Source organism: Lithobates pipiens, unplaced genomic scaffold, assembly GCF_037356315.1.
Source record: "Lithobates pipiens isolate NorthernLeopardFrog02 unplaced genomic scaffold, aLitPip1_a1.2 Scaffold_18, whole genome shotgun sequence".
NCBI lineage: Eukaryota > Metazoa > Chordata > Amphibia > Anura > Ranidae > Lithobates > Lithobates pipiens.
In genome coordinates this window covers 178,357,853-178,383,205 of record NW_027507758.1, presented here as the reverse complement: position 1 = coordinate 178,383,205, position 25,353 = coordinate 178,357,853, and the positions used below count along the sequence as shown (strand labels likewise).

Here is a 25,353-nt window from a genome sequence, read left to right as displayed (position 1 = left end):
ACAGAGAATTTAATTGTCATTGTTCATTAATACCAGTCCCTAATGTTTTGCCAGTGCAGAACTGAACATAATAGAAGGAATACAACTGGCTAATAAGCAATAAGGACACTTCTTTCAAGTACTTTGTACACATTAAACCTATTACTTCATAGCTGGATCACCTGCAAAGACCCCTAAATGAGTGTGTTGGGTTAACTGAGTGCACAGAGGGCTTAGCTGCAGACTCTGTAGAAGCGCCTGCATCCAGACATGACTTTGTTTAGGTCGGCTGTGTTAGCATAGACCTTTCTCAATGCTGTCTCTGTACACACAACTGTAACAAATCTATATTAAATTCCATGAATTCGGAATATTTAAAAATGCCATCCCAGATACTAAAAGGAAAGTCTTACCTGTGTTCCGGTGGTTTCCTGGAAACAACGTCCAAGCTGTGTTTTAGCTGAAACTGGATACACGTGGGATACGGTCTGCTGATGTGGGTATATGGAATGGGGTAGTTGATGCTTCTGTACACCGTGGTAGGAAACGTGTGTCTGCCCTAGCTGACTATCTTTTTTCTGGATAGATGAAGAACTTTCAACCCGGGACACCTGGTGAAACTGTACAGAAGCCTCAGGTGGGTGCTTCACATGAATGTTAACCATATTTGGTGGGAAATTAACTAGAAAAAAAAGAGATGATTTAATATTATAAGCAAATTATATTATTTTATTGGTAACATATAATGACAAACAAATCAGCCTTTACTATCACTTTAAAGTAATTGTAAAGCTTTGTTTTTTTTTTTTTAAATAACAAATACGTTATACTTACCTCCTCTGTACAAGGGTTTTGCACAGAGTGGCCCTGATCCTCCTTGTCTGGGGTCCCCCGCGTGCTCCTGGCTCCTCCTCTTCTCGAGTGCCCCCACAGAGAGTCGCTTTCAATGGAGGCACCTGTGCGGGCATGCTCCCAAGTCCTGCTTCTTCATCCATTGACACAGACACCATGACTTGGCCCCGCCCCACTTATCACTGTATTTGACTGACAGCAGCAAGAGCCAATGGCTCCTGCTGCTATCAATCTATCCAATGAGGACCTGAGACAGTGGCTGGAGCTTCTGTGCTTGTCCCCGTCACTGAAACGATTGGGTTCAGGTAAGAAAAGGGGGGGGGGGGCTGAATTGATGCTGCAGCACAAAAGGTTTTTCACCTTAATGCAAAGAATGCATTAAGGTGAAAAACAATGAGGATTTACAACCCCTTTAACTACAATGTCATTAAATATCTTGTTAGCAGTCTTGTAAGAAACAATGTAACTATTCTTTCGACTGTTAAAAAAGGAAGCACCTCAAGCAAGATCTCAGCTGTCAAACTGAAAAGCAGGCCCTGCTGGTAAACACATTAAAGTGTTTCTGAAACCTTAAGGTTTATCACCTTAGCCACTAGAGATCCACTAGAGATCTCCTTTGCCGGGACAACGTCTATTGACGTCGTCCCGTGCACGAGCGGCCTGCGTGCGCTCTGTGATCGGCGAGTCTATGAGACTCGCCTGATAACGGATCCGAGCAAGGGGTCAATCCCGACCCCTTACCACGTGATCAGCTGTCAGCCAATGACAGCTGATCATGTGATACAACGGAGCCGGTAACCGGCTATTATTCCTCCTCGCGCTGACAGCGCGAGGAGAAAAAAAAAGAGCCGATCACCGGCGGCCATGATCGGGACATCAGTCCCGATCACGGCCAGCTTACCAGTGCCCACCTGCCCCCCTCAGGAATAAATAAGTGCCCCCCGTGAGTGCCACCCAGCAGTGCCCACAGTGCCACCCAACAGTGCCCACAGTGCCACACATCAGTGCCCACAGTGCCATCCATCAGTGCCCACAGTGCCACCCACAATCTGCCTCAACAACGGTGCTGCACCCCAGTGCCACATATCCGTGCCCATCAGTGTCATCTACCAGTGCCCATCAGTGCCGCCCATCAGTGCCCAGCAGTGCCACCTATCAGTGCCACCCATCCGTGCCATCTTAGCTGTGCCCATCTTTGCCCATCAGTGCCGCCTTATCTGTGCGCATCAGTACTGCCTTATCTGTGCCTATCGGTGCCACCTTATCTGTGCCTATTAGTGCCGCCTTAACTATGCCTATCAGTGCCCACCAGTGCAGCCTATCAGTGCCCACCAGTGCAGCCTATCAGTGCCCACCAGTGCAGCCTATCAGTGCGCCTCATCAGCGCACTTCAATGAAGGAGAAAAATTACCTGTTTGCAAAATTTTATAACAAACTATTAAACATGATTTTTTATTTATTTTTATTTTGCATTTTTTTTGTTTGTTTAGCAAAAAATAAAACTCCCAGCTGTAATTAAATACCACCAAAAGAAAGCTCTATTTGTGGGAAAAAAAATTATAAAAATTTCATTTGGGTACAGTGTTGTATGACCGCGCAATTGTCATTCAAAGTGCATCAGCGCTGAAAGCTGAAAATTGGTCTGGACAGGAGGGGGGTTTAAGTGCCCAGTAAGCAAGTGGTTAATGCATTCTATGCATTAAAGTGAAAAACCTCTGCGGTAGATGCCCCTCTGAGCCCCCCCCCTTTTTGCTTACCTGAGCCCATCTGATCTAGCAATGTGCTCCCGCCGTTTCCTCTCCTCATTGGACAGATTGATAGCAGCTGAAGTGACTGGCTCTGGCTGCTGTCAATGAAATCACGTGGCGGGGCCGAGTCCCACTGTCTGTGTCTATGGAAGCAGCAGGGGAACTCAGGAGCAGGCACACACGGGTGCCCCCAGGGAAAGCTGCTTTCCCTGGGGGCATCTGATGAAGAGGAGGAGTCTGGAGTGCAAGTGGGGGACCCCAGAAGAAGAGGTTTGGGGCAAACTACTGCATAGAGCAGGTAAGTATAGGAATGTATGTTATTTTCATGAAAACAAAAACAAAGCATTTACAACCACGTTAAGGCCTCATCCACATTGTAAGCTTTTTTGTTTTGTCCTACAGGTATTTGCAGCATCAAAAATGTGGTAAAAAGCCACATCTCACGTTAATGCATTCTACTGGCCAGAATTCTGAGCACCACAGAATATTTGAGCACCAAAACATATTCTATGAAGGTGCCGCCTCACATTAGCAATGCATATTTTTTCTTCTCTACCAAAAATTTGGCACATTTAGGCTGCCTACCCAAGAGTGAAGAAGTAGTAGCTACACACCTCTCAATACTTGAACTTCTTTTAAGAACCAAAAGTAACAGTGCTCTCATTGGTACATGAATACATTGATAACTATGAGTCATTTTTCATTATGAAATCACATGACACTAAGTTCTCTGCAACTTAATTATGAAATTGAGTAAAAAGAACATATAATTCTATCACATACCTTTAATTCCTTGTTGCCCTGTGACAGTGAGAGGTAACGTGTGGGTGGAATGAATTACATGAGATCCAGCTGATTTTATTGAATTCTGCTGGTTTGTATACTGTTTCTGTACATTTCCATTCTGTGTTGGTATCTGACAGAGCTTGCCGGTAAAGTTGGGTGGACACTGGCATTTGTCTCGAGCTGTACACTGTCCCCCATTCATACAAGGAAGATGGCAAATCACTGAAACAAAAATATGTTTCCATTTAGAGCTATGAAAATCATTGAATACATTTTATAAAAGCTGTAAACAGGATGAACCATCACCATCTTTGACTATCTCTTAGGGACCTTGGTGGTAAGCTATGCCCAACTGAGTGTTCAGATATGGCAAACTGCTATTAGGAGATGTCTCCTCACTGTTGTAGCTTTAATGTTTGTTCATGGAGCATGTCACTGAGACTTCTTCACTTGCAACAAACTTAGTAGGACTCCACGGCTGCAAAGCTAGGAAATTTAGAAGAGATAGATTCCAGTAAAGTCCCTGAGTGATATAAAAAGTCATGGGTATTTCTGTCTTTAAACCTGCAATTATAATATTAATTAGAAACTAGTGAAATAAAGAATAATGTCTATCACTCTAACCAAAACGTTGCACTTGGTCCTTTGTTATGTGATCATTGTTCAATAAATGCTTTGGACGAAACTTGATGAATCGTGATGTGCTGGCAAATTTGTCCATTGTCACTAATGTTAGTGTCGCGCTTGCCATCCTGTTGCAAGTGAGAGTTTACCAGTAACAGGATTGCTAGAAAATGTCGCTCAAATGCTGCACAATTAATCATTAAAGAATCAAAATCGCAATTCTACTCCCCTCCCCATCTTAAAAAAAATTTTCCCTGTTTCCATGCAACAAGTGCAGAGTTCTCTCCTCACTTCTGACAGCCGACAAAAAAAAAAAAATCCAGGCAGCCTGCCAAGTTTATCTCAATTTCGGAGATAAGGAGAAACATTGTAACACTTGGTACATTTAGATCAAATGGATGACCTTTGGTCTGTAAATGAGGTCAGCTTAGCCACCTAAAGACTAAACTTTTTTCTAACAAGTTAAAATCAGTATTTTTTGCTAGAACATGACTTAGAACCCCCAAACTTTATATATAATTTTTTTAGCAGAGACCATGGCGGTTGTTGCACTATTTTGTCACACTGTATTTGCGCAGCGGTCTTTTGAGCTCAATTTTTGAGGAAAAAACACACTTTAACGAATTTTAAAAAATGAAATATTAAAGCTAGCCCAATTTTGTTGTGTAATGTGAAAGATGATGTTAAGCCATCTTTATTCTAAGCAAAAAAAAAATTGTGATTCTCATTATAGACAGAATCGTGCAGCTCTATGTCGCTCCCTTGCAGAGTTCAGCAGTGAGGCATCGCTCCCTCATTTCCAAAAAAGCTTGAAAATGCTAACTGTCCGTGAGAGAAGGACACCACACTCATCCCTCTGGAAAGAGAGTTGGTGAGTATTTCACCTCCCTGCTTTGTATTCAATAGCAATCCTGACACTGGTTATTTATTTATTTTTTGACAAGGGCAGAATCACAAGTTTTATTAACAGTGTTTTCTCTGCTCTTTACACCTGAACGCCAACAAGACATACACACCGTGGCAAATGCCTGCACATTAAAAAGAACCCATCAGAATAGAGATATATAATTATCTGGGCCTGTAATCCTTATCTCTGCCTTACTATTGCTAGATCAGTGGCAAATGCAAGGAAAAGAGGCAAGGATATTAGCATAACAATCAAGGCACACCAGCAGATGATCATCTTTTCAACTTTCAAACAATAACAAAAAGCATTTAATTTCAGGGTACACCATATGTATCAAAAAAGCTTCAACACACAGGGCAGCAGTTCAAAACTATTATTTCGGTGTGGACTCCTTCTGCTGGCCCCAGGAGCCTTTTCAAATGTTAAGAGTCAAATGTCCAATCAAGAAACTGTGGCATGCAAGCTAGGTACCCATTCAAGACTTGACCCAAAGGCTGTTTGTCACATAAGCCAGGGGTAGGGACATAGGTCACAACTAGGCAGTGGGTCCAGGAAAAAAATGAACTATGTTCCCCTGATTCAACCAGCATGGTATTCCACAGGGAAATTTAAATTTTGCAGGAACCATCTAATCAACCTGACATATGGTCAGAATGGTCAATAATGAATGATGACCTAAAAGACACCAGAAGGCTTCTAGTGCCCATTTTATCACTAGGCACTCTAGCTCTTTAAAATTGTATTTTTCTCTGCAAGTTTAACCTTTCTGTTCAGATGACCCTCCTGTTGTCTACTGATGTCAAATTGGGCTCATAGTGTCACAAAAAATATCGGTCTGAACAATTACCTCTTTTCTGAAATGGGAGATCTAAGTGCGTGATGCTACCACAGTACTATCTTCTCATGAAATTCATGAAATGCCCTCTCAGTACAAGTGCTTCACTGACCATTGCTGCATTCCTCCCATCAAGTATGTTTGATAAGGGAGCCATCAAGATGGCAACATTGGGAATACTCACTTATAGCATGCAAGTATGCACTGGAAGGTGTTTATCATTTTTTCATGACCAGTTGAGGTAGTTTTAGAGAATCATTAATTTGGGGATTAAATACACCTCACTCTATGGTGTACTAAAGATATTTAGCTTTCTCCAGGCCAATGGTGCATTTATTTCAGGTTCATTTTAAAGACTGCCTTGTAGATGATTTAAACACAGTCTGTATCCAGTTACTGCTACAGATCACTACATCATCTAACTAAGCACAATGCTCGGGACAATGGATAACATCATCTATAACAAGCATACACTTCAGCCCTCAAGTGGACAGACCCTAGTTGGTGTATCACTATTCATTCTAAAGGGCCCTCAATGTGAAATAAATAAATAAAGGACCCTCAATTACCAAGACTGTACACTACACCTCCAATAAGCAACGTGTAGCCTCTCAGCCAGAATCCAAAGACTGGGCACATTATAAACCCACCCTGAACCTGAAAACTGATGACCGTGAACCCAACAAAACGGATAAACACACACATCCTGCATTTGCTCCATTGTTTGCCACTGACATTGTCCATGCAAACAAACACTTGCATCTTCTTTACAGTCTCAGTCACCTGTATCCAGGAAATATCTAAGTCACATAGGCCTAGTTACCTAGTGTGACAGGTTTACTTAAGTAGGTCCTTGTACACAGTTTCAGCTATAGCATTAGCGTTCTTAATGTGTCTATGTAGATGTGATTACTTAAATTAAAGACTGATTCAATCTTCACAAACATGTTCCAGCTTGGGTCCACTGTGTAAGATTATTTCCTAACATGCATGTGGAACAGCTCACATTGTGTGTTTGGAGGGAAACACACAGAGCCACTGTTACCCACCTCGATTTTGTCCTCCATGCCCACAGTCAACTGCAGCCCTCCATGGATTTACAGGCACTAGCAAAATCAACCATCATTGATGAGTAACCACAAACCTGATGATCTGAGACCACTGGATAGCTGGATATGACAAGTGTACACAGGGTCCTAAGATATTCTACTATGACCCAGGTAAAGAAGAAGTGTTCTAACACTGAAATGTTAGATATTTTCCCTTACTGTTTTGACTGACTTTGCCAGGCACATTTCTTTAACCTCCCTGGCGGTATAATTATTTCCGATTTTTGGTGCTGAAAGCGGTACAATTATTTTGCACAGAAATTTGGCGTTTTATATCATAGGCCTGTAATTCTTAGAAATAACTCACTTAAATCTGTCCAAACCAGAGACTAGTAGACATTCCGGGCATAATAAAGTTTGAAAAATGAATCATAAATTATAATATAATAAATAACTATAAAAATTATAGCAAATAATAATATAATATTAATAATTAATTATTCAATAATGTAATCAAATCAAAAACACTGAAATTTGCTCAGTTACAGAATTGCTGCTGTCATTAGATTTAGTGTTTGATGATGAATTTCCCCACAAATCACTATCGCTCAATTCTGCAAGTGATTCTAATTTATTATCGCTGTTTTCTAGCTGGTCTAAAACCACGTTTGACATAAAGGGACAGTTTTTGGTTGCTATGGACAATCTCCGAATTCCAGGCAGAAAAAAAATTATTTATAATATAAAAGTGCATGCAGGGCACTGGACAGACCACTAGGGACAAAGGGGGTGTGTAATTGTTTTATACAGTACTGTAATCTGTAAGATTACAGTGTACTATATGTGTACTGTGTTTTTACTTTTTTGAATTTGGCGTGGCTCTCCGTCCCCGTGCGTCGCAGCGCTCTCAGGGAAGGGAGCCCGGCGGAACTCGGCACTGTGTGAATCGAGCGAGGAGACAGCTCCCACACACAGCGGGGAGACATTGCATGATCCAGGGGACAAGGTAAGTAACTTTCCCTGTATCCTGCAATGCAGCCCCGAGTCTGGCTCAGGGTTACCGCTAATGGTACTGGAATTCCACCCCGAACCAGACTCGGGAATACCGCCAAGGGGGTTAAAAGAGATTTATTTTGAAAAGTCCATTTTCTTACATCTGACATTGATAGCTTGTTGTACAGGATGAAGGTACACATTTTTTAAAACTATGTCTACAAGTGCATCATTCAGGCAAAGGTACACATTTTTCTTCAGTTAGAGATCCAAGTTTTCTTATGTGTTGTGTTTAAATTGTAGGTTATGACAAAGCATAAGAAAGGTTTGGTAGGACATCCCCACCATAATGATTGGAGACTTTTAGTATCTAAGAAACAACATTGATTGCTTTTTCAAAAAATTATATTAAAACCTAAACAAGGACATGCGTAAATTGTAGGGTGTTTGTTAAAATGTATCTAAATCCCAAAACAAAAATGTAATATTTGTAGTTTTTTTCCCATTTTATTTTCTGTTGGTAATCCAGTGAATAATACATTTCCTTTCCCATAGTGGCTATCAGCGGTGTCACTAGGGTTGGTGTCACCTGCTGCGGCAAAACATGGTGTTACCCCCCTCCTGTCCATCCTGCCCTGCAGGCAGTGCAGGCAGCGCACGGTCACGGGGCGCACCCCCAAATGGCCCCTGTAAATTATAGTATAGGGTGATATAGGGCAGACTGGGGTGGCATAGGGCAGGTTAGGGTGGTATAGGGTAGGTTGGGGTGGCATAGGGCATGTTGTGGTGGCATAGGGCAGGTTGGGGTGGAAAAAGGTAGGCTGGGGTGGTATAGGGCAAGTTGGGGTGGCATAGAGCAGGTTAGGACTCTCTGTAGAGACAGACAGTGTGCCGTAACAGCATGTTACGGCACGCTGTCAACCCAGAGATGAAGACACCCAGGGCATGCCCAGTGTTTTCACCTTTTTCTCCTCCAGCTGTGGGAACAGCCAGAGTGAAGGAGCCTGTGGGAGGAGTGGAGGAGGCAGCCACACCCCCAGCTCCGCCCACCAACTCCGGCTGCCTCCGGAGATTTTGGAGATCCGCTTAAAACGGGGGAGTGTTACAGGCAGCTTCCCCCACACGCCACGCCCCCCCCACACCTCCATAGCAACGCCACTGGTGGCTATATGAATTCTTTTACTGTATCTATGTGCCCCATCTGATGGCCAAATGTTGACTACAAACACATTTTCTTCTTCATTTCCAATAAATGGTTGGAAGAATAACTAGTTTACAGAAGATAACTTGGAAGGAAGATATGATTTCAGTCAAGCTCACAGAAAGACACAAGGAAACTACGTTTCTGTCAAGATCACCAGGTATTTTCTGCGTTTTTAGTCTGAAAATTAAAGCCAATGCAGCCAGCACATTTAGGCCTGCTTTACACTAATGTAACTTCAGATGTGACTTGGATCGCACTGTGGGCTCCTGGAGGGTAGGGACCGACCTGAGTGTGCAATGTACAGGGATAGGGACAATTGTAGACACTCACTCAGATTGAACTGGATGAAACTATGAAATCACATGACAATGAAAATAACATTGCTTCCAATGGTGCCTGTCTACATCAATGCAGCGCAGCTGCGATGCAACTTTGGTGCGGTGCAATCCGATTTTGTGGTCCTTAGACGTCAATGAAAGTGCATCAAAATCACATCTACATTTGTTTTTTGATGCATTTTTGTGTGCGATTTTGCGCTGTTGTTTAGGAGCAGGCATCATAACAACCAGTGACTTATCCCCACTGTCAGCAGTAGGGATGAGTCATTGTTTGTTAAGGAGCCGGAACCTGGCAGTGCCCTAAATACCAGTAACTCGTCCCTGCTGTTAGCAACAGGTATGAGTCATCAGTTGTTAAGGAGCTGGCACCCGAATGCGTCCTAACAATGATGAGTCATACCTGCTGTTAGTGGGCAATTCCCCAATGACAGCAGACAAAGACCGTGAACAAAAGAGCCAATATAAATTTTTTTTATTATTAAATGGCGTACTGGTCCCCACCCCCCCCCCCCCCCCCCATTCCAACCCCTGGTCCTTCGAGTCTGGTATATATTTTAAACCCCATGTAAAAAAGAAAATGAAAATAATTGTGTGGGAGTTGACAAACTTTAATATATTACATTTTTGTTCTTGGGTTTTGGTATCCTACTACAACTGTTAATAAATCAAGAAGGATGGAACACACCAGACCAAAAAATATGAAGCAAATATGAAGACACACAACAGTACCTGAAGAGCAGGAAAAGGGTCTGAGATGGGGAAAGAATGAATGAGAACCTGCAAAGAGGAGTGGATTCAGGCAGATTCAAAAATACAGCAAGTGAAGGAAACAAACATTTGCAACATCATGAGACGAGACCCCTGTGGAATTAACATGGCAAAAAAGTTTACCATTGTGTACCACTGAAGAAGTGAAAGATATACACACAATCCACTCAAGGCTCCACTGACATCTACCTAACAATGGCAGCCAGCATGCTTCCTTTTTCAAGTTACACATAATTACTGTAGCAATGACAGCACTAATCAAACCGGTTTTGTAAATAAGGGGAATTAGTGTAATACAATTTGTAACTGATGTGATCAGATTATCTATGCAAATCACTGTGAATACTGTGGAGGATGAACAACAATTCAAATAGTTTAAAACATTTTTCCACGTTTGCAGTCAAACTTGAGATGACCCCACTATGTGTTTATGTGTTCCCATTCACACAGCATGTCTAATTTTTTTTTTAATAATTTAATATTTCCAGCCCTCTGATAAAGCGAACTCTGTAGCAATTTTTCTTGCTGGAGGGTCCAGAATAGAGCATCTAAAAGATAAAACGATAAACTGCAATTTTAAAAAAGAATTTCAAGTTAGGGGGGCATGTAACAAATATAAATTAGGTGTTAACCCGATTTGGCTGCAAAAATGCCTGCAGTGGAAATACATGGTAAGAAAATGTTGAAGGAAAGACATATACAACTGTTCTATAAACGTGCATTTTGATAATAATAACAATGCACTATTAGTCGAAAAATAATAACTTCTTTATGGAAAAGTTTTTGCACAGGAATGGAAAACAGGGTACAATAAAGTAAAGTATAAAATTGCATAAACGGTGACACATGAGGGTTCATTTACTAACACTGGAGAGTGCAAAATCTGGTGCAGCTGAACATGGTATCCAATCAGGTTCTAAAGGCAGTTTGTTCAATTAAGTTTTGACAGAGCTGGTGCTCTGGTGCACCAGATTTTGCACTCTCCATAGTAAATCAGCCCCATGGCACTTCAATACATAAACACCCAAGTGGATTGTGCAGAGGTTAACACTACATTGTACATACACTGAGCAAAATTATAAAAGCAATACTTTTGTGTTTGCCCCTATTTATCATGAGCTTATCACTTAAAGATCTATGACTTTTTCTACGTATACAAAAGGCCTATTTCTCTAAAATATTGTTCACAAATCTGTGTTATGCAGGCCATACATGGTCGCATTTCGAAAAAAAAAATTATTTTTAAAATCAGAAAGTTAGTTTTATTTGTGATCCGATGGTTCCACCATTGATTTTCAAAATTCGGCCAACCAAGCCTTTAATTTCACCTCTTGGTGCTACAGATAAGAATTTTCATGGCCGGGAATCTTCTTTTCTCTCCGTAAATTTTCTTTCCTTGCACATACGCATTTTTTTTCTTATTACATTTCTCGCACAGTTCTCCCATCATTGATTAGAAAATCGTTTTGTGATTGACGCACGAAAATTGTCTGTTCCTGCAGCCCACTAATGGTGCGAAATTCTTAGGAAAATTCTTAGATATGATTTTCGAAAGAAAATTCTTTCGAATTTCGAACAGTGTATCGGCCATTAGTGAGCACTTCTCCTTTGCTGAGATAATCCATCCACCTCAGAGGTGTGGCATATCCAGATGCTGATTAGACAGCATGATTATTGCACAGGTGTGCCTTAGGCTGGCCACAATAAAAGGCCATTCTAAAATGTGCAGTTTTACTATATTGGGGGGATTCGAAAACCAGTCAGTATCTGGTGTGTTGACCATTTGCCTCATGCAGTGCAGCACATCTCCTTTGCATAGAGTTTTATCAGGTTGTTGATTGTGGACTGTGGAATGTTGGTCCATTCCTTTTCATTGGCTGTGCAAAGTTGCTGGATATTGGCAGGAACTGGAAAACGCTGTCGTATACGCCGATCCAGAGCATCCCAAACATGCTCAGTGGTAACATGTCCGGTGAGTATGCTGGCCATGCAAGAACTGGGATGTTTTCAGCTTCCAGGAAAAGTGCACTATATATATAACAAATGTTGAAGGTGGAGTGCCCTTCCACAGGTCATATATAGAAAAAACGATCAGATGAGATTGCTGCACTTAAAATATATTTAGAAAAAATTATCAAATGTGATAGGAAAAGTGATAGCACCTGATGACCCATGATCTCATATATGCCTATATGTTTTTTTTGCATTGGTTGATTTGTCCCATTAGTACAAAATGATTGATTGATTGATTAATTGATCCCACAAGTGTACAAATATACTTGTAAAAACCATTATGATTGTATATGTAGAAGGGCACTATCTGTATAGCCTGAAACCGTCATGCCTTTGACACTGAATGGAATTTTAATTTTTCTAAATACATTTTAAGTGCAGCAATCCCATCTGATTGTTTTTTCTATATATGACCTGTGGAAGGGTCTGGTTTATTTATTTATATATGTATTATACACTAGGGAAGCAGTAACAGGAGCGACGGAAGCATTGTTGCTGATAGATGACACCTAGCAGTAGTTCTGGATCTTACCATTAGCTTTTGTAGGCCTGTGCCTAAAGTTAGAAGAAGTAAAAATGACTTTTTGCTTAATAGTTATCAGCCATACATTTTTCACATCATCTGGAGAAATAGTAATTTCAAACTTGCAAGATTAATAATGCATTAATAATATATTCCAAGCTAAAACAGGACTACTAAATCAAGAAAATGTTTTAGGCAATATATATATATATATATATATATATATATATATATATATATATATATATACAGGTATATATCCTAGTAGGTCATATAGGGTGCCATAGGCTGTGCTCAAGCGATGGAAATCCTGCCCAACTTGGCAGATTTTGTTATTCAGTCAGCATTCAGACTTCCTAAAGGTTTAGATTACTATTATGAATATTGCCCTTGGTTAAGCAGCTCAGATCTGGTGTTATGCTACATGTGATAATTACTATATAAGGAAATAGAAAAGGGCCTGAAATATTGTTCAGGACAAGTAATGAGTACTGCTGCAAGATAGGCATCAGCTTCAAGACTGAAATGTGATAAACACCTTTAATGTTCAGAAATTGGAAAAAAAAATGTCAGGATGTGAGAAGTGGACTCATAGTCAAACAATATTTAGATTGGGTGACAGCTAGTTTTCCTTAATATTAATATCAATATATTAATATATTAATTAATGTATATATGTATATAATAATTAATTAATATATTAATATTTAATATCATTAAAGTATAACTAAAGGCAAAACTTTTTCTTTTAGGTTGTACAGAGTGGAGAGGGATTAGAGCCCCTGTCAATTTTTGCTGCCTGTGCCCCTGTTCAGGAAATTCACCCGCTCTATTTGTCACGTTTACCATTATCATTAAAAGTGAAAGTAAAAACAAAACCCCAATTTTGGGTTGTCCCCAAAAAAAGTAATAGATGGGAACTCTTCCAATGGGGACACTCGTTCTGGTGAGCTGGGAGCCCCCCAAAAAATCCTTTCATTTGCAGAGATATTCTCTCACTTCCTGTTTGGCTATGGGGCAGGAAGTGAAGGGAAATCTCCACAATGGGACAGAGATGGCAAAAAAATTAATCTGACAGGCGTTATTACCCTCCCTTACTCTATCCAAAATGAAAAAAAAAAGTTTTGCCCATAGTTCTACTTTAACGCCTAGAAAAAAGCAAATAGAAAAAATATTTTGCTGTGAACTGCAGCTTTTTAGAAGAATGAGGCCATATAATCTATTTTACATCAAAACATACACATCCATTCTAGCACAAGACTGGCATACAGCACAGTTTAAGGAAGTTGAGCTAAAGGCTGCATGTGATGAGAAGGCGCAGCAGAGATTAGAGGCTGCAAATGCAGAGGAGGCACAACAGAGGCCTGAGCCTGTGGATATAGAGGTGGTGCAGCGGAAGCCTTAGTCTGCTAGTGCAGAGATGAAAGCACAGAGAAGGCAGAAGGCTGCATGTGTAGAGGTAGTGCAGCAGAGGTTTGAGGCTGTGGGTGCAGAGGTGGTTCAGCAGAAGCATAAGGTATTGGGTGCAGAGGTGGCATAGCGGAGACTTGAAGCTGCCAGTGCAGAGGTAGCACAGCAGAGGCTTAAGGTTGCCAGTGCAGTAGAAGTTAGCCTGTGGCTGAAGCAGGGAATGTGGGTGCAGCTGAGGCTTGGACTGGGGGTGCAGCGAAGGATACAGATGCTGCGGAGATGCAGCAGAGGTACAAACTGTGGATGCAGTGGAAACTGGAGGTGCAGCAGAGGCTTAAATTGTGGATGCATCAGAAGCTGATGTTACAGCGGAGGCTAATTCCCCATACACACGGTCGGACATTCCGACAACAAAATCCGTCAGATTTTTTCCGACAGATGTTGGCCCAAACTTGTCTTGCATACACACGGTCGCACAAAGTTGTCGGAGAATCCGATTATTCAGAACGTGGTGACGTATAACACGTACGACGGGACTATAAAGAGGCCAGTAGCCAATAGCTTTCGTCTCTTAGTCTATTCTGAGCATGTGTGGCACTTTGTCCGTCGGAATTGTCTACACACAATCGGAAATTTAAACAATCAGATTTTGTTGCATGAAAATTTTAGATCCTGCGGAAAATCCGACGGAAAAAGTCAGATGGAGCCCACACTGGAAGGGATTTTCTGTCAACATGATCTGATCGCACATTTTCCGTTGGAAAATCCGACCGTGTGTATGGGGCTTTTTTGCAGTTTTATTGCAGGTTGAGATAATGGCTGCAGCAGAGACAGCAGATGCCACAGATGCTTGGCTCTGAGTGCAGCATAATTGTTGCTGTGGGGCAGTGAAAACTTTCTTGAGGTGTAGCAGAGGCTTAGTGGTGGGTACAGTGGGTTGCAGGAACTAAAGCTGTACCTGAGACACAAATAGCCTTCTGGAGCTCAGGAGAGAATACTTAGGCCGCGTACACACGGGCGGACTGTTCGCCCAACCTTGTCCGCTGAACAGTGTTTGGGCGGACAGTCCGCTCGTGTGTGGGCTTTCAGCGGACAGTTTCAGCGGACAGTTGGACGGACAAAGTCTTTCGGAAATTCCGAAAAACTGTCCGCTGAAACTGTGTTTGAGCGAACAGTCCGCCCGTGTGTAGGCTACTTTCGAAATGAGCAAACTGTTCCCGCTCGGAAAGTCCGCTCATTTCGAGCGCGTGTACAGGTAGGCGGGGCCCGCGAAGGAGACGTCGTGGGCTCCGCCGCCTGGAATGGGCTTAAAGGGGAACCCCAACGCCGAAAAAAATCGGCGTGGGGGTTCCCCCAAAGTCCACACCAGACCCTTGTCCGAGCACGCTACCCGGCCGGCCAGGAAAGGGGGGCGAGCGAGCGCGCCCCCCCTCCTGAGCCGTACCAGGCCGCGTGCCCTCAACATGGGGGGTGCCTTGGGGAAGGGGGGGCCGCGCGGCCCCCCCACCCCAAAGCACCTTGTCCCCATGTTGATGAGGACAAGGGCCTCTTCCCGACAACCCTGGCCGTTGGTTGTCGGGGTCTGCGGGCGGGGGGCTTATCGGAATCCGGGAGCCCCCTTTAAGAAGGGGGCCCCCGGATACCGGCCCCCCACCCTATGTGAATGAGTATGGGGTACAATGTACCCCTACCCATTCACCTGTGAAATAAAGTACAAAAAAAAACACAACACAGGGAAAAAATATTTTATTGCACAGCTCCGGGGGTCTTCCGTCTTCGGGGGTCTTCTCGCCGGACTCCTCCGCTATCTGTGTGTAGCTCTTTTGCTAGCGGAGGAGTCCGGCTTTCTTCCTCCCCGCCGCCGGCCTCTTCTCCCGACTTCGGGGGTCTTGTCCCCCTCTTCGGTTCTTCTGCCGGGCCACCGCGCCTTCTTGTAGCTCTTTTGCAGGCGGTGGCCCGGTCTTCTGTCGCCGCTGCCTTCCGTTCTTCTGTCGCCACCTTCGGTTCTTCTGCCGGGCCACCGCGCCTTCTTGTAGCTCTTTTACAGTCGGTGGCCCGGTCTTCTGTCGCCGCTGTCGTCGCCGCCGCCTTCCGTTCTTGTTCTTCTTCTTGTTCTTCTTCTTCTTCTCCTGGAGATGTTGACTCGACGAGCTCTCCGGCCGGAATGCCAGAGCCGCGCTGTGCGGTCACTTATATAGTGACAATGGGGCGGTGTCACATGGTATATGTCACATGGGTTGGTCACATGGGTTGATGTCACATGGGGACTATGACATCGTAAGGGGGCGGGGTCACCATGTGACCAACCCATGTGACATATACCATGTGACACCGCCCCATTGTCACTATATAAGTGACCGCACAGCGCGGCTCTGGCATTCCGGCCGGAGAGCTCGTCGAGTCAACATCTCCAGGAGAAGAAGAAGAAGAACAAGAAGAAGAACAAGAACGGAAGGCGGCGGCGACGACAGCGGCGACAGAAGACCGGGCCACCGCCTGTAAAAGAGCTACAAGAAGGCGCGGTGGCCCGGCAGAAGAACCGAAGGCGGCGACAGAAGAACGGAAGGCAGCGGCGACAGAAGACCGGGCCACCGCCTGCAAAAGAGCTACAAGAAGGCGCGGTGGCCCGGCAGAAGAACCGAAGAGGGGGACAAGACCCCCGAAGTCGGGAGAAGAGGCCGGCGGCGGGGAGGAAGAAAGCCGGACTCCTCCGCTAGCAAAAGAGCTACACACAGATAGCGGAGGAGTCCGGCGAGAAGACCCCCGAAGACGGAAGACCCCCGGAGCTGTGCAATAAAATATTTTTTCCCTGTGTTGTGTTTTTTTTTGTACTTTATTTCACAGGTGAATGGGTAGGGGTACATTGTACCCCATACTCATTCACATAGGGTGGGGGGCCGGTATCCGGGGGCCCCCTTCTTAAAGGGGGCTCCCGGATTCCGATAAGCCCCCCGCCCGCAGACCCCGACAACCAACGGCCAGGGTTGTCGGGAAGAGGCCCTTGTCCTCATCAACATGGGGACAAGGTGCTTTGGGGTGGGGGGGCCGCGCGGCCCCCCCTTCCCCAAGGCACCCCCCATGTTGAGGGCACGTGGCCTGGTACGGCTCAGGAGGGGGGGCGCGCTCGCTCGCCCCCCTTTCCTGGCCGGCCGGGTAGCGTGCTCGGACAAGGGTCTGGTGTGGACTTTGGGGGAACCCCCACGCCGATTTTTTTCGGCGTTGGGGTTCCCCTTTAAGCCCATTCCAGGCGGCGGAGCCCGCGACGTCTCCTTCGCGGGCCCCGCCTACCTGTACACGCGCTCGAAATGGGCGGATTTGCCTCCTCCTTACGTGGGCGAGTCCGTTCATTTCAAAAGTTGAGCGAACTGTTTGGCAAACAGTTCGCTGAAACAGTCCGCTCGTGTGTGGGCAAGTCCGCTCATGCAAATTTTGAGCGGACTGTTTGCCGAAACTGTTTGACGAACAAGGTTGGGCAAACAGTCCGCGCGTGTGTACGCGGCCTTACTCCTTGCTCAAACAAACTATGGGGTGATTTACTAAAGGGAAATAGACTGTTCACTTTGCAAGGGAAGTTGCTCCTTTCAAGGGAATTTAACTTAGTATACAGGGTGAAGCTGTGCTGACGCCCATTATCCAATCAAGATACAAACCCTGGCAAACAGTATACATTTGAACAGATATACTTGCCAATGGAATTGTAGTTCTGGTCAGCTAGTCTTGGTATTTGCAAACCAATGACAAACTGCACAGCCAGGCAACTGAGACCACTATTTCTTATTTGAGATAGGCAGCTCAGAGAGTTTTTACCTTGTTCATTAGACGACGAATCAGTAGTGTTATAATGCTGATTACGTTTTCAGAGAACAGTCCAATAACCAAGGAAGCTGCCAAGGTGAAAGTGACACAGGAAGAGGTAAAACTAAAGTAGGAAACAAAGATCTCACCTGTCTGTCTGACATAGTTGTGTACATCATAATGGACTTTCAATTAAAGTATCGTTTTTTTTAATAATTTTTTTTATATAGAAGATGAGGTATGTTTACCGATTTTTAAGTATTCTATTCTCAGCTATCTCTAATTGTGTGTTCAAACATTAAAAAAATTGGGCAACTGTAGACATTCTTTGATTCTTTGTGTTTTTCTCTTTATTTAATTATTTATTTATTTATTTATTCTTTGTGTCTTCTTTTTACTTAAACTCTACCATCATTAGTATCAATGGAAGGAATAATGCCTCATATCAATGAGAGGAACGATGTCCCAGGGGCCAGATAAGAGCAAGCAAAGGGCCGCATTCAGTTTGGAGACCACTGGTCAATGGGAACAACTGAAAAAAGGATATATTTTCCCACTCCACCGCTCCTCCCTGAAGCTAGACCGTTGCCTACACACTCTTCTTCCCCATGCCCCAGCAGTCTAGGGTCCTGACATCATCAGGAGACCAAAGCAGGGTCCGCAGCCCAAAATTGTACATGATGACACCAAGGGATAGTCTATGCCGAAGCATGGGGGGCCACCATTACATTTTCCTGCTCCACCGCTCCTCCCTGAAGCTAGACTGTTCCCTGCACCCTCCTCTTCCCCATGCCCCAGCTGTCTAGGGTCCTGAAATCATCAGGAGATCAAAGCAGGGTCTGCAGCCCAAAATTGGACATGATGACACAGAGGGATAGTCTACTGCCGAAACATGGGGGAACACCATCTGCCATGAGGAGGTGAGGATCAGTTAAGTGAAAGTTTCTCCTAGAAAAGAAAAATCTATTAACCCTTGAAGTGCAGGCATGGTTCCACTGCAAGGGATCATTTTTTAGTTGCCCAGAGTTAAAGTGTTACTGAACCCACAACAGTAAAATCAGTCTGTATATGCAGTAAAGCATGCTTGTTATACTCACTGTGTGACCTAAGGGGTTAATCCTTTGCATTATGTATAAAGGCTATGTGATCATGGCTCTCTGATCCTCCTCTTCTTCCACTGACCCCTAATTATTTCCTGATAATACACAGCTTGGGTACAAGCTGCACGTGCTCAGTTTGTACTCAGTGTGTACTGCTAGAGTTTTTCTTTTTTGTTTGGAGAGTGCATGTGATCAGCAAATGGCCAATCAGCTTTGTCCAAACATGTGCAGACAGAGGGTCAGGGGAGAATGAAAACTCCTACAAGCTTTACTAGGAATTGATACAAGTCACACGAATACTATATACTGCTGATGAGCAGAGGTATTTAGCAGTTTATATTTACTAAAATAATTGTATTCCCATGTTCTGTGTACTGTGGGAGATCAGGTATAATGAATGCAGGTTCTTAGTTTAGTAACACTTTAAGCTTTAAAGCTATATTGCTGTCTGTGCCCCCACTGTGATCACTATAACAGAACTGAGGGGAAATTCTGCATTTTAGAGTTGTTCCAAGAATAAGAGGAATTCTTCCAATGGGGACAATTGTTCTGGGGAAAAAAGTCTAAGCCTTTGTACACACGGTCGGACATTCCGACAACAAAATCCGTCGGATTTTGTCCGATACTGGTGTTGCATACACACGGTCAGACAAAGTTGTCGGAAAATCTCATCGTTCGTAACGTGATGACGTTATTTCGTTACGACGGGACTCCGTTCAGGCTAGTAGCCAATAGCTTTGGTCTCGTAATTTGATCTGAGCATGTGTGGCACTTTGTCCGATCGGAATTCTCTACAAACGATCGGACAAAGTCTGATCAGATCATGTTGTCGGAAAATTTTATAGCCCAGCTCTAAAACTTTGTCGGTCAGATATTCAGATGGAAACAGTCCGATGGAGCCCACACACTGTTGGATTATCCGACAACACAGTCCGATCGGACATTTTCCATCGGGATGTCGACCGTGTATACAAGGGCTAAGAGGGGAGCTCCTCTAACTTTCTGAGATTCTCTCCAACGGTCTAATTACATCTCTGGGGCAGGAAGTGAAGGGCACATTGATCAATGATACACCGACTGGCAAAAGTGTTAACTTAGGTTAAACTATACTAAAAAAAAAAAAAGTTTGAGCAATACATACACTTTTACAAAAATGTAATACATCATCTGCAGAAAATCTATGAACACATGGTAAATGTAACATCAAGTATATCCTTTACTAAAGATGAGAAGAGCACTCAAACATGGATAAAAATATTGTATGAATATTTGTGCCCGAAGGGTCAAGCTGTTATGGAATTCACACAATGTGACCAATACAAGCTTCTATTCATTTCCTGCTTGGACCAAGTGGATAAGCTAGATCCTATGACAATATCTAAATGAGGATGACATCAAGTAGAAAAACAAAAACTAGAAACAAAAACAAAAGAAAATGACTGTTATTCGCAAGCACGCAGTTACAGGATAATGAGTCTTGTCTGAACTAAGAAATTCTCATAGTCATATCATCTGCCAGTAAGTGATGAAGGCTCAAGCAAAGAGAAATAATTGAAGCAGGCCATGTATGAAGTCATATTTTTTCAAGATCAGTACTTCAATTAAATTAGCACAGTGAATAAGCAACTAAATCAGAAAATACACTCTTGTAAATTGAACAAAACTATTTTGTTATAGGGAACAAAGTTCACCCAGCATTACAAAAATTCTGGTAAAAAAAATCCAGCTCTGATTAGATCTTTTGTTCATATGCTATTTACTAGTTAACAAATAAATGGCAGGTGCACTTTAAATTCAATGTAAGTCCAATTACTAAAATTGCACATGAGATTTAACAGTTCAAAAGTAATTTTAATTATTTTTTAAATCTGCGACTACCATTAAAACAATACCTGGTGATCCTGTCATCAAGGTCATCAAGCAATGTAGGTATGTATGTGCCATACCTGTGGGACCATGTGGAAGGTGGAGATCACGGTAGTAGACACCACTACTAAAGTGACCTCCATTAGCTTCCGGTTCCTGTGAAGGTTGCTTGCTCGGCATGGGCACCATTCAGGGATTTGCATTTTTTTTTCAATTAATGCAAAATTCTCTGATTGGACGAGGACAAGAGATGGGTGGATCTCCATTCTGTCCTATCACAGAACACTTTAAATTTATTGAGAAAATGCAATGTGTTCTCCAAATGGCGCCCACGCAGAGAAAGAGACCTCCTTTATTCAATAAGTAGAAGGGCAGCCACTGGGAAGCTAATGGAGGACACCTTAGTAGCCATGCTTACTACAGCAGTTTACAGCTTCCAAACGTATGACATATACATACTTACATTGGTCCAAGCTGTACCAATGTAACTATGTAAAAACTGGCATACCTAAACTTTGTGTAGAACTACAGTATAGGCAAAACTTGTTTTTCATTTTGGATAGAGCAGATTTTTTTTTGTTCACCATGTGTCCTATTGCAGATATTTTCCTTTGCTTCCTGTCCCATAGCCAAGCAAGAGGTGGGAGGAAAACCCTGCAAATTAAGAGAATTCTTTGGGTACCCCCTGATCACCAGAACTAGCGTCCCCATTGGAAGATTTCCCCTCTATTACTTTTCTGGGGCAACCCAAAATTTGGGATTTTCTTTTACTTTGTCCTGTTTACTATTATCATTGAAAGTAAAACTAGAGAGGGTGAATCTCCTTAACGGGGGTACAGACAGCAATAAAAGCTGTCAGGTATTCTAATTCCCCTCCACTCTATTCAAAGCTAAAAAAAAAAAAAAGTTATAGTTATACATTCAGCTTTAAAATAGTCATAAAGGAAAAAGGTTTTTAGGGCATTAGGGAAAGACTTTCTGTGTTCAGTTTTCCCTATTGCTATTTCTGTTATAGAGGGAAAACAATCTGCCCATGTCTTCCAACTGTCCTCCTGCACTGTTTGCAAGTCACATAGGCTCCCGAGGCTACAATAGATTATTTTAACACAAATTATGCAAGCATGCTCTGTTGTAACCATCTGGAAACCAGTCCAGGAAAACCCCAAGCAATCATAGCTGCATGCACGTAGACAAGATGCGGATGCAAAGAGACTGCTGGAGATCAAAAGGGTGAAAAAAAGATGATGACAGTATTTATTTTTCTAAATTGCCATTTTAATAATAAGCTGTGCTTCATCAAACTGATGTCAATCAGTTAGGCCTCACATCTACTTTAATCATAAACTATTATCATTATTATTATCATTATTATACAGAATTTATATAGCACCAACAGTTGCGCAGCGCTTTACAACATGAGGGCAGACAGTACAGTTACAATACAATTCAATACAGGAGGAATCATTAGAGCTTACAATCTAGGAGGGAGGGTCAAGTGATACAAAAGGTAATAGCTGTGGGGGATGATCTGATGGAGAAAGTAAAAGTACAGTTGTTAGGTGGGGGCCGGATAGGCTTCTCTGAAGAGAGGGGTTTTCAGGGATTGTCTAAAAGCAAGCAGAGTAGGAGATAGTCAGACAGATTGGGGTAGGGAGTCCCAGAGGATGGGAGAGGCTCTGGAAAAGTCCTGGAGGCAAGCATGGGAGGAGCTGACAAGGGATCTAGAGAGCAGGGGGTTTTGGGAGGAACGAAGGGAACGAGTTGGTTGGTGTTTTGAGGCTAGGTTATAGTGATGTAGCTGGGGGCTGAGTTGTGGATGGCTTTGTAAGTTGTTATTAGAATTTAGAATTTAATTTGTTCGGTGAGTGAAAGCAAGTGGAAGGATTGACAGAGAGGGGTAGCAGGCACTGAGCGGTTGGTGAGTCTGGCAGCAGCATTCATGATAGACTGAAGGGGGGGATAGCCTGTGTAAAGGTAATTCCGTGAGGAGGGAGTTGCAGTAGTCGAGGCGGGAGATGATCAGGGAGTGAACTAGGAGTTTTGTGGTGCCATTGGTTAGGAAGGGGTGTATTTTGGAGATGTTGCAGAGGTTGAGATAGCAAGATTTGTAAAGTGTTTGGATGTGGGGCTGAAAGGGTAGTTCAGAGTCCAGAGTACACCTAGAACCTTGGCAAGCGTGGATGAGCTGATAGTAGTGCTGTTAATTTTGACAGAAAGATCAGGTTGGATAAATAGGATGAGAAACAGTGAAGAGTACAGTCATGGAGACCAAAGACGTGGAGTTTTTTGAGGGGGGGGGGGGGGTCCACTGTGTCAAAAGCAGCAGAGAGGTCCAGGAGTACAGAATAGTGTCCATAGGATTTAGCTGTTAGCAGATGGTTTGTGAGTTTTAGGAGAGCAGTTTCCATGGAGTGTTGAGGGCGGAATCCAGACTGAAGGGGAGTCGGTTGTAGACTAGACATTTAAGGAGTTTTGATAACAAAGGGAGCAAGGAGAAAGGGCGTAGGTTGTTAAGATTGGCGGGGTCTAGTGAGGGCTTTTTAAGAATGGGGGTAACTAATGCATGTTTTAGAGAGTTTGAGAAGCTGTCTGAAGAAAGGGAGAGATTGAGTTAGGGAGTGTAGAATAGAGGTCCAGGGGGCAGGTGGTAAGGTGGATGTTAGAGAAAAGTTTAGCAACCTCATCTACAGTGGAGATTTCCTCACAAATTGCATCAATCTTATGTTTGAAGTGATTGGCAATCTCCTGGGCAGTGAGTGAGTTAGTGGGTAGAGGCAGTGGAGGATGACGTAGAGAGTTGAAGGTAGAGAAGAGTTGAATAAGTTGTTAATGAGAGTGGTAAAATAGGACTGCTTGGCAGTGAGGAGGCAGGAATTGTATTTTTGGAGAGCAGATTTATAATGGTTGTAATCTTTCTGAGACTTAGTCTTACGCCACAGGCACACAAGTGTGCGGCTATGTTTTCCAAACTTCTAGTGGCATCTGTTTGGCTGGAGGATAACAGTGAAGTGTTGTAGACAGAAGTGGCTAAGTTGGGGCAGGACAGAGGTGAGATTTTGTCATAGAGGTGGTCAGTAGCAGAGTAGAGCAGAGAAGGGTTGAGGAGGCAAGGGTTTCTACAGGGTAACTGTAATGCCGCGTACACACGAGCGGACTTTTCAACATCCAAAGTCCGAAGGACCGAGTCCGTCAGACTATCCGATCGTGTGTGGGCTGCAACTGACTTTTGATTCACCAAAGTCTGACGGACTTTAGAATATGGAACATGCTTCAAATTTTCCCGAAGGAACTCCGCCGGACCCAGTCCCCTTCGAAAACTCCGCTCGTGTGTATGCTACTCCGACGGACTAAAACCGACGCTAGGGCAGCTATTGGCTACTGGCTATGAACTTCCTTATTCGAGTCGGGTCGTACGTCATCACGTTCGAATCCGTCGGAGTTTAGTGTGATTGTGTGTGGCCAAGTCCGTTCGGCCGAAAAGTCTGTCAGAACTCCGTCGGAATTCCAGCAGAACTCCGACGGAACTCCTTTGGAAGTCTGTCGGACTTAAGTCCGCTCGTGTGTACGGGGCATTAGGCTGTTGGAGGGAGAGGAGGTGGTAGAGAGGGAGAGAGAGAAACTAATAAGGTGGTGGTTAGAGAGAGGGAAAGGATAGTTGGAGAGGTTGCATGGAGTGCATAGGTGGGAGAAAACAAGGTCAAGGGTGTTTCCATCAGAGTGTGTAGAAGCGGGTCAAAGGAGGAGGATAGACTGAGAAGTTTGGAAGTAGCAGAAGTGTTAGTATTAACAGGGATGTTAAAGTCACTGAGAATGATTGTGGGGATTTCAGAAGAGAAAGTAGGGGAGCCAGGCATAGAAGTCATCAAGAAAGGCTGATACTGGTCCAGTGGCCCAGTAGATCACAGCTATCCTTAAAGAAACTGTAGAGAAAAGACAATGGCAATGTGCTTCAAATGAGGAAAGTGACAGAGAGAGAGGTGGGTGAAGTACCTGAAAGGTGATATGTGGGGCTAGAAGGATTCCCCCTCCCCCTCCCTTCTGACCATTGGGCCTGGGGGAGTGAGTCTAAAGAGGGCCACCATGGGAGAGGACAGCAGGAGAAGTAGTTTCAGATTCATGAAGCCATGTCTCAGTAATGGTGAGTAGATTAAATGAGTTAGAGATAAAGAGGTAATGGAGAGAAGTGAGTTTGTTGCAGATAGAGTGGGCATTGCAAATTGTGCGTATTATGGCTGCTGCAAGAGGGTGCAGAGTAATGGATGTGTTGTGTACAGTTAAGTGATGGAGGCCCAGGGTTTGGTGATATATCCCCAGAGGTTAGGAGAAGCAGAAGGGTGAGGGAGATAATATGGGAGTGTGATTTATATGAAGGGACATGTCCCAGGGTCCTGGAGGTTTTATTACTGTGTGGATTTAGAATTAGCAAGAGTTGGGTAGTGCAGTAATAAGGAGAAGACAGAAGTGAGGGTGATATATCTAAAGTGTGGGGTGGAAAAGAGGGGTGAAGGAAAGAGAGTTTAAGGACAGAGGACACAAGTGTCAGAAGGAGTGGTAGATAGAGCA

At 43.5% G+C, this 25,353-nt stretch overlaps 1 protein-coding gene across 5 annotated transcripts in view; it reads right to left on the bottom strand.

The window, feature by feature from the left end:
* LTBP1 (latent transforming growth factor beta binding protein 1) overlaps positions 1-25,353 on the bottom strand; it is a 466,869-nt gene that overhangs the window by 189,375 nt on the left and 252,141 nt on the right. For 3 of the 5 annotated variants that reach the window (XM_077486427.1, XM_077486429.1, XM_077486432.1), the window contains 2 exons: positions 3,363-3,587; positions 393-661 (listed from right to left, as the gene is read on the bottom strand). In XM_077486427.1, the coding sequence (XP_077342553.1) occupies positions 393-661; positions 3,363-3,587 (494 nt within the window). Of the gene's footprint in view, positions 1-392; positions 662-3,362; positions 3,588-10,044; positions 10,093-25,353 lie in introns of all 5 variants that reach the window. The other 2 variants (XM_077486428.1, XM_077486431.1) reach the window with 1 other exon arrangement.